The following is a 10058-nucleotide window of genomic DNA, read 5'->3' as shown; positions in this document are numbered from 1 at the left end:
CAACTGGACCACTGCATAGTGAAAAATCACCCCCCGGGTGTCATCCACCTTGGGCTAATCAGAGGGCTTCCTTCCAAATAAAGCAATCAAAAAAGAAATTCTCCCTGGTACCAATATTTTATTCATCCCCATGTCACTGTGTTTAGCCTGCGGGAAACCAGATTCCTCCAAGTGAGACATTCTGGGCCTGACAAGCGTTTTCCCATGAATTGCTGCTTCAGTACAATGGCATTTTGTTTGCTGTTTTTGTTTCCCTGGCCTCTAACATTCTTGCTGACTTTCAGGGAGGAGGGCAAGATTCCCCTCCCTGAATAGGCAGGAAAACCTTCTTTTAAAACTTTCAGCCTTGTTTCCCTCTGGTACTTAACAGGGTGTAAACCTTCGCCCCTGCCCACTGGCCGGGCCGGGCCTTTGTTCGGGGCTGGCTGGGCTTCTAGCCTGACTCCTGTCCTCACCGAGGCCGCACTCTGCCCAGAAGGCCGCTGCAGCAGGAAGCAGCCGGGCAGGGAAGGGCCGCAGCCCGGCTGGGCCGGAGCTGACTTGGCGAGCGAGACAAAAGGGCCCTTTGGGGAAGGCAGCGGCTGGGCTGGGGAGGCGGGGGGGGGCTGTAATGTTATCTGCGCCACTGGGGAACCAGAGGGGCTTCTCCACGCCGGGCTGCGATTCGATTAGGGCCGGGAGCCGGCCGGCCCTCGCCCCGCCAGACGCGTGGGGGAGGCGGCGGAGGCAGGCGGCCTGTCGTGGCGCTAATCGAATTAGCCGGTGGCGACAAGCGGGGGCCGAGCGGCTCGCGTGCAGGGGGAGCCGCCCGCAGCCGAGCCCGGGGCGGCCGCTGCCAAGAGCTCAGCGAGTCCCGCGCGTGTGCTGGGCTCCGGCCCGGCTGCGGCTGCGGCTGCACCGCGGGGCACCGGCCCGGCCCGAGGCGCCTTCCCCGGCCGCGCTGGCCCCCTCGCGGGCGGCTGCCCCCGCCCGCTGCGCGCCTTCCTCCGCCGGTCGCGCCCCCGGCCCAGCCCCGCCAGCGGCAGGAGCTCCGAGGCGCCCGGGCGGGCTGCAGCCGGGACGAGCCCCGGGTTAGGCCCTGCGGGGGACCAGCGCCGCGCTCGGCTCGGCTCGGCTCGGCTCGCATCGCCCGCCGGGGCACGAGGGGTGCGGGGCTGCCCGCGCTGGGGGCGCAGAGCGGTTCCCCGGCCGCTCCGGAGAGCGGGGCAGCGCGGCTCTCAGCCCACCTCCGGGGGCCCCCTCCCGTCCAGCTGCGCGGCGGGGTTGTGCGTCGGGCACCCCCGCGAGGCCGCCGGCCGGCCGCAGAGGCGAAGCCACTGAGCGCGGGGCTCTCTCCGCCCGGGGCCAGGTGCGCTTTCGAGACACACTCCTCGGCTGCAGCAAACGCCCCCTGGCCCAGGGTGCCGGAGTCCTGCCAGTGGCCCAGTCCTCCCTAACATGTCACGCACCGCAGGGGGTAGCCTTGGGGTTAAATCGAGCGTGTAACGCTCTTACAAAACCGGCTTCGCTCTGACAGCAAGGATCCTCTGCCTGGAAGCTTTAACACACACACACATGGTTCCCTTCCCTGGAAGCTTTAAGTAACACACACACACACGGTTCCTCTCCCGAGAAGCTTTGACACAAACACGGTTCCTTTCCCTGGAAGCTTTAAGTAACACACACACACACACACACACACACACACACAAAGGTTCCTCTCCCTGGAAGCTTTCTCTCACACACACACACACACACACACACACACAGAGGGTTCCTCTCCCTGGAAGCTTTGACACACGGTTCCTTTCCCTGGAAGCTTTAACACACACACACACACACACGGCCCGGAGGCGGGCTGGGGGGGGGGGACCACGCTAGCTCCATTTCTGCCCCAGGTACACGATCAGTTAAAAAGGCTTAAAAGCTCGGGCAAATTGGATCAGGGAGCATCGTCACCCAACTTTCATTATTTCCAAGTAGCGTGATTGAATTAAAGGGCAGGGAGCTGGTTAGAAGGGAGGACCGAGGGGCTGGGTACGTAATGGTGTGGTATTAAATTCTAATTAGAGATGCAGGAATCAGGGATAGGGAGGTTGGACAGCTCGGTCCCCCAGTGCCAGCCCAATAGACTGATGAGTTATTGTCATGTAAAAAGCGCCAGCAATAAGACCAACCGCTTTGCTATTGTCCAAGTGGAAAGAGCCAAGTTTATTATGAGGACTATATGCTCTAGAGACCTCAGGCAAAGCATCTCACAGGAGGCTTTTTCATAAAACTAGGCTCTGCTGGTAGTAAGGAGGCCAGTTCCGAAGCGGGCGTTGAGCTGCGCACATCTCCCCACCACAGGCACCTTCTCCCTGCCCAGCTTTGGTTGCGTTTTTCCACTTGGCCGCGCCATCCAGAGCCTTTTCAATGTATAAAATGGAATATTCTTACCTCAATTCCTCTGCCTACGAGTCCTGTATGGCTGGGATGGACACTTCGAGCCTGGCCTCGGCTTATGCTGACTTCAGTTCCTGCAGCCAAGCCAGTGGCTTCCAATATAACCCTATCAGGACCACTTTCGGGGCCACCTCTGGCTGCCCGTCCCTCACTCCAGGATCCTGCAGCCTCGGCACGCTTAGGGACCACCAGAGCGGTCCGTACGCAGCAGGTAAGGACCTCCAGCTTCCCTCGCCTCGGCAGCCGCTGGCGCGGAGCGAGCCCGGCTCGCATTTGACCGCGGCAATGCGCTTCGTGTTTACCCAACGCCATTTGCTTACACAAATGCAAGAATTTATCACGTTAGAAGCGATCGCGGGGCGGGGTAATTCACTTACAGGGTTACACTGGCCCAGTCACACCCGAACCGCCAACAACATTATCTGAAGCTGCCAAACTGATAGGCGGTAATTTACTTACTCGGCGAGGAGACGGAAAGCTTCGAAAATAATTAAATAACCAAAGAGCAAAGCTCATTACCGACCCCGCGCTAAAAAAGCCCCCAGCCGCCCGGAGCCCTCCCGTGGGAAGCGCTTCGCCCAGCCGCCCCGAGTCCGGGAAAGCCGAAGCCCGCAGCGCCGGCTCGCCGGCCCCGAGAGGCCGGGGTGACTGCCAGGCGCCCCCCTCGGCCGCGCAAGCCCGGGCGGGGGGGTGTCCCCGCCTTTCGCTCTCCCCGGCGGGAGGCCGCGGTGGCTGGAGCCCCGCTGCCCCTTCTCTCCCCTCTTCCTCCCAGTGCCCTACAAGCTCTTCACCGACCACGGGGGGCTGAACGAGAAGAGGAAGCAGCGGCGGATCCGCACCACCTTCACCAGCGCGCAGCTCAAGGAGCTGGAGAGGGTCTTCGCGGAGACGCACTACCCGGACATTTACACGCGGGAGGAGCTGGCCCTGAAAATAGACCTCACCGAGGCGCGGGTGCAGGTAGGGCCGGGCCGGGGCCTCTCACCCCCGGGCTTGCGGGGAAGGGGCGGCTACGCTGCAGCCCGGGGAGCGCCGGGCCGCGGCTGAGCGGCGGCAGCCGGAGCCTCCAGCCCAGGGCACTGGCCGCGGGGACTCCGCGGCGCAGATCGGGCCCGGCCCCGGCCGGAGGGGTCGGAGCCGCGGGGGGGAGGGAAGGGAAGGGAAGGGAAGGGGCGGCCCGGCCCGGCTCCCGCTGACTAAGGCCGCCCCGCCGCAGGTCTGGTTCCAGAACCGCCGCGCCAAGTTCCGCAAGCAGGAGCGGGCGGCGGCGGCGGCGGCGGCGGCGGCCAAGAACGGCCCCGCGGGGGGCAAGAAGTCGGAGGCGGCGCGGGAGGAGGAGAGCAAGGAGGCGAAGAGCGCCGACCCCGACAGCACCGGCGGGCCCGGCCCCGGCCCCGGGCCCAACCCCAACCCGGCCCCCGGCTGCGGCGGGGGCGGCCCCAGCCCCGCGGCGGCGCAGGGAAGCGCGGGCCCCGGCGGGGAGCCGGCCAAGGGCGCTGCCCCGGGCGGGCTGGCGGCGGCGGGGCCCGGCCAAGGCTGGGCGCCCGGGCCCGGGCCCATCAGCTCCATCCCGGATTCCTTGGGCGGCCCCTTCGCCAGCGTCCTGTCCTCGCTGCAGAGACCCGGCGGCGCCAAAGGCGGCAGCCTCGTCAAGGGCGGCATGTTCTGAGCGCCGGGCCCCGGACTGAGCGCGCCCGGATCCGCCCGGCCCGGCCCGGCCCGGCGGCGCAGGGACTGCGAGGCGCCCGCCTGCTGCTGGGACGCGCCCCCGGCGGGCTCTGCCCCGCTCCGCCCGGCGCGCCGGGTTCCAGCGCCCGACTCCCCCCGCCGCAGCTCCGCGGCCGGGCAGGGAGCAGGTCCCGGGCGAGCGGCCCCCAGGACTCACCCCGGTGCCAGGGGCCGGCTGGTGCTTGGGATGCAGCAGGCTGGGTCCCCGGGGCCGCCGCTTTTCGGCCTCGCCGGGCCGGGGTCGGGTTTTCTCCTTTTCCTTTCTTGTCAAAGGCGCACACGCCTCTAGCTCCTAGGTGAATGGTGACGGCTCCGCTTGCACCTGCCCCGTCCCGTCCCGCCCCAGCCGTGTTCTGTGACTCCGTCGTAGAGTGTTCATAGCCGTACCGCCTCGTCCGCCGCGCTAGCTGACCGTATAACGAATGTTTCCCCTCCTCGTAGTCTCTATGGCGTGTCTTTCTGGAGAAAGAAGGCTCCCCCGCGTTCAGGTACTTGGCGTTTCCAGAGATGATGGTATCTATTTTTCTTACCGGGTGCATGTCGTCTTTTCTTTCTCCCTCCCTGTCGGAATCTGTTTGTGAGCATAATCGTCATAAATTATGTTCAGGGGGTTCAAATTTATTTATATGTGGTTCAAATGAATGCTATTTAAAAGGGGAAATATTTCTACATGTGCATATAGTTTTCCAAGAGTGTACCATTAACTGGTTGTTGATAATAAAAACCCAAAAAACCCACATACACCACCGCCCTTCATTTGGCTTAAGTCCTTTCTCAGAGGTTAAAATAGAAAACAAGGGAATGAGGAAGAGAACGGCAGGGGAGGCTGGTGTGAGTGATCACACCCTGGCCCCGATGGTTTTCCTGATATTAAAGAGACAAAGGAAAGGAATCTGCACCGGATTAACCTTGCTCTAATTGTTAAATAATGGGAAACGCTGCAGTTCCTAGGAGGCTCAGATTCTTGCACCACAGGGGAACTTCCTCATTGACTTGGAGGAGGTCTCACATATAGGTGTCTGGCGGGGGGAGCGGTGTGTGGAAATCTGAACTGCCATTCCCTCCTGGTCTCTTGGATGAGATAAACCATAAAGTACTGAATTACTTTCTGTACACTTATGCTACTCAAACAGTTGGCTGCTCAACCCATGAGAAAACATGCTTTAAAATGTCTACTGCAGTTCTGAAATGGCCTGTTAGTCTATAATCTTGACAGTGAAAAGCGTATGGGGGGGGGGGGGGGGAGGAGGGAAGGTCGTCCAGGCAGTCAGAAGCCACAAACTAGTTGATTTCTCAGACCAGAAAAGGCTGTCCTTATCTGTGAGAGTAGGCAACAATTTCTACAAATACCAGCAGTCACCCCAGCCAGTCACATCTTAGGTTCTGCAACTGTGGATGCTGGAGGTGTAACCAGCTTGACATGATTTCTATTACATACAGCATTTACCATTTAGTTAAATGGGTCACAACACCCCTACATCACATGTTCTATAAGGGTCTGACCCTGCTCCCCTTACTCACCAGTTAAATTCTCCTGAAGTCGATGAGACCCTGGCGTGTGTAAAGGCAGCAGGATTGGACTTATTTATATCCAGGTCTATGTTTGCAGTGATCTCACATTAAAAAGGAAATGGCTTACATTAAGATGGAGGGACGTCTGTTTTCTCTACCCATTTTCACTGACTAGGGCGTACTGAGCTGCTGGTTTTTTAACCACAGAGACAAGCATGAAACACCTGACTCTTAAATGCTCTGACCCCTCGCAGCCCTGCTCTCAGTAGTTTGAAATCACTATTTCAGATTAAAGATTTACACATATTTTTACTCATACAGTATCCCTTCCCTGCCTTATAGTGATGTCCTTTACAAACAAGCAATCTGGAGTCAAACCAGCATCCACCTGCTTAAGCTCCAGGGCGGGTTCATTCCTTTCAGAGCTGGGGTTTTACTATTAGGACAAGTGAGGACTGAAGTGTCTCCAATAATCCTCAGTCCTGAATGGAAAGTAATGAATATGGTTCATCATGTTCCATTGAAATGCTGGAATCTGCTAAATGCAGGTTAGGAGAGGGTAGCTGCAAAAAATCAACAGAACTTCATGCTGAATTCCATATCCAGGTATAGGATACTTGAAAGTGCCCCTTAGATTAAAATTCTAGTGGATGAAGAAAGAGGAACTCTTTGCTGGTGAGAATATCAAAATCATATTTACAGAATGCCACATGAACATTGTACAAGGAGTCTTAGTACATTGTGAATACAGATGATGTATGAGTTGGGTTTGATCGGTTCCATTTTTCTTACGGTGTCTGGTTTGCTTAGGTCTCTTTTATTTGTCACTGTAAAACATCTTTGTGCTTAAAGCGTAAAGCCAAACTGGAAGTTATTTTAGCTGTTGCCTTAAGGATAGTTCACCTTAAAGTGTTTCTGATTTCCCTTTAATCGACCAGGAGTGAGGGGTAGGGAAAATGAGTTAAAAACACCCCTCAATGTTGGGTTCAGTCCTAACAAAACTTATATTTTGATTTGTCAAGAAGTCGTTTGCTCGTAGCCTCAAGGATAAAAATTATGCTACAAAGACACTGTCAGCTGGTGGCCAAGAAGCACTAATTACCTGTATCTTCAATATAGTGGAAAAATCAGAAATGGAATGAACAGAAATGTCACTGGATGGAACAGAAAACTGACTGAAAGCTCATTACCTAATAAATAAAATTGTTAATCTTTAAAATGCTACAAGATTGCTCGTTATAGGACAAGGTTTCCTTGGCTCCCTTCCCTTCAAGCCTGTGAAATTCTTGCTCAGGGAATTTCACTTAACCAAATACAGTGAAAGCCTATAACATATATTCTCAGGTCAGCTAGAAATAAGGGTTCTTGTGGACTTACCCCAACACCATTAAAGCCAACGTAGACTACCACTGACGTCAGTGGAGTTGGATCAGGCCATATGAGCGTAGCCTGCCACAGCAGTGCCAAAACATTTGAGAAGAGGCTGATTAGAGCCCAATGCCAGCCCAACAAAGTGGGAAACAATTCCAGAAGATCCAAAAGAATGAAGACAAGGCAGTAGCTAGGAATTAGCAAGAGATTTGCAGAGCTTGGAAGGGAAGATTCAAAACATGATGAAGGCTACCCTTCAGAAGAGTGCTGGTGAAGACCTGCAACAAGAAGGTGCATTAGATTTGTTATGGTTTTCATCCATAGTGGCCAACCAGTACAGTGGCTACTTCTATAGAGAAGTAGCTGCATTATTCTGAAATATATTTATTATTCAAGCTAACTAGCAACACTCAACTGGTCAAATAGCTACATGTGGCGAGCGTGTTGGACACCACGGCCATAAATATTCTCGTGTAAATCAGCATGTTCATTTTGACCTGGTGATACATCCACTTTTATCTCTTCATGCATACTTGGTTATCACCACCAGCCATACCCAACAGTACTTATCCACATGTACCTCTATAAAGTCTGTCATGGAGGCAACCTACATGCAAAATTAGACAGGGTGAAAGAGCTTTGATATGAAACATAGCAAGATGTCTACAGAGAGAAAGGAAGTGAAACAATTTTCAGAAAGAGGTGAAAGTCTAAAAAACAATCCATACAGTGGAACTACTGGAAAAGGTGACAAATGTCAGAAAAGGTGTTGCAGCTCACGAGACATAGGACTGGAAGCATGGAAGTCAGCTTAATAGTGAATGGAATATGGTGGAAGAGGCATATGTTAGAGACCTCATGGTATCATTTTAATCATGCAAAGGGAGAGATGATAACAGAGAATACGCATAACGTGAACTGTAAAGCACCTATATATACAAGATAACTTGAAACCACGTCAGCATATTTGCTCATCTATGTTTGCCTTTTGTGACAGGTTTACTGAAAAAGTGGAAATTCTCTACTATCTGGTAAACCAGGACTTAATAAACTAATAAAAATGTTTTCACATTCCATGTGCTAGACAAATATGAGTACAAGCAGTTTAGAGACGATGAGCAGAAATTCAGTGTGACTCTTCATAGCTTTTCACTCTCCTGTTCTCTTCACTTTCCCCCCCAGCCCTTGTAGCCACTTCAATTTACCTTCTTGGCATCATTCTCTACTTCATACTCCTCCCGTTTCCTACAGCCTAATGGTTTCTTTGGTTTTCTAAAATAAGATGTGCAAGTTTATCTGACAAATTTCCTGATACGGATACTTGACATCATCAAATACTTCAAAATCTTGTACCACCTAGACGGCTAACACCCACATTGCATTCTTTGTTCTAGTGAAGTCAAAGAAAGTTTTGCCATGAAATGTAGTGGAGTCAGGATTTCAACTTTAGCACCATCATGTGAGAGCATCTTCATTATGGCAATATAGAACTAAGACATTAGTATATTTTCTTCCTAACAGGCAATACTTACTCTTTCATAAAAGCTACAATGATCAGGGAAGCTACCAAACATCTCCAGTTGATCTTTATCCAACATGTATTACACCTCAAGTTGATATGTGATAGACTAGATGTTCAAAAGATAGCAACCAAGGACCTAGAAGGATATGGACTTTCCTGTCTTCCCTTACAGAAGGTGCCAATGCTAGCCCCCACTGGAGCTCAAAAGCCTGGTGCGGGGGAGAAGGGACATAAGACCTAGCTGTTGGAAGAAATCAGGGTTCTCACCTGGAATCTGACCAATGAGGTTAGATGGAGGAAGAGAGAGAGAGCTTTACCTGAAAGGTTCCACGCAGCTTGGCTGGGCTCTGGGCTAAACAGAACAGACTATACTTTAGCCTACAAGTCTCTGTAGTAACCAAAGGACTTCCTATGCTGTGTTCCAGTTAACAAATAAACCCTTCTGTTTTGATGATGCTGTTTGAGCGTCACTGCCAGGGCTCAGCAAGGGGCATTAATGGTATAGAGTGTCCAAGTCTTAATAAGAGCATACAAGCCTCCATCAGGAGTTCATCCCACATGAACTGACTGAACAGAACCTACTGTGTGAAGCAGAAATGCTGAAAGACTAGAGCTGCAGCCTAAGGAGGCAGTGAAGCCGTGGGGCTTACCCTCCAAGAGAAGTGAGAACCCTGAGAGTAGAGGGAATCTGGCAAATAGACAGGGTTTCTCCTAGAGATAGTTCCAGAGCAGGGGCCATGACACCAATCCTGTGGACCTGAAACTGTTGCCTATTACAGAAAAATCTTAAAATAATTCCAAAGGTATTTTAGGTGGATTAAGGTGTGTGTCTGGCAAAAAATATAAGAGGTAATGGAATATGGCACAGTTTGGGATATACTGAATGAAAATACAATTGATATTGACAACTATGAATGCTCAAACAGAAACACAAAGTATATGAAAACCCAGCAGAAGTTTCAAAATATATTTCACCTCTGAGTTAAAACTCTAGAATTAGAGCTGATAAAACCAAATCAGATGCTTGAAGTTGTCTCTATGGTCACAATAGGCCTACTTTAAAGTTTTTTGGTAAAATTTATGCCATCTTTAATGGAAATTTAAAACATTTTAATCAATGTTTATGAAAAATTGTTTGCTGAAAACTCAGTTTAAATACAAATGCAGTTTTCAGTAAAAAAAGAAACAGTATTTTAAAAAAGGCTTTGATAACTTTATTTTTTCAGTAAAAACATAGAAACTTTCTCGAAGAACTTTAAAGTAAATCTGACACATTTTCACAAAGTTTTATTTTTGCAAAAAAGGCAATTTTAGTTTGAACAAAACTTTTGTGGAAAAATTGTTGACCAGTTCTAAAAATTATTAGGCTCTAGAATAATGTGCCTGTTCTGGAACATGTCAGATCATTGAGACTTATTCCCAAAGGGATATTCATGAGTGGTCAGTCTACTTTTAAATGACTGCAGAAGCTGGACTTACATCACTTGTCTGAAGGTATATT

At 52.0% G+C, this 10058-nt stretch overlaps 1 protein-coding gene across 1 annotated transcript; it reads left to right on the top strand.

Moving 5' to 3' along the window:
• Positions 1-2394: 2394 nt before the first annotated feature.
• Positions 2395-4133, top strand: PHOX2B (paired like homeobox 2B). Its single transcript, XM_074991792.1, has 3 exons — positions 2395-2635; positions 3197-3384; positions 3641-4133. Exons 1-3 carry the CDS (start codon positions 2395-2397, stop codon positions 4091-4093), a joined length of 882 nt encoding a protein of 293 aa, XP_074847893.1. The 3' UTR covers positions 4094-4133.
• Positions 4134-10058: the final 5925 nt, after the last annotated feature.

This window comes from Carettochelys insculpta, chromosome 4 (assembly GCF_033958435.1).
Source record: "Carettochelys insculpta isolate YL-2023 chromosome 4, ASM3395843v1, whole genome shotgun sequence".
NCBI classification, from domain to species: domain Eukaryota; kingdom Metazoa; phylum Chordata; order Testudines; family Carettochelyidae; genus Carettochelys; species Carettochelys insculpta.
This window is presented reverse-complemented; position numbering and strand designations above follow the sequence as displayed.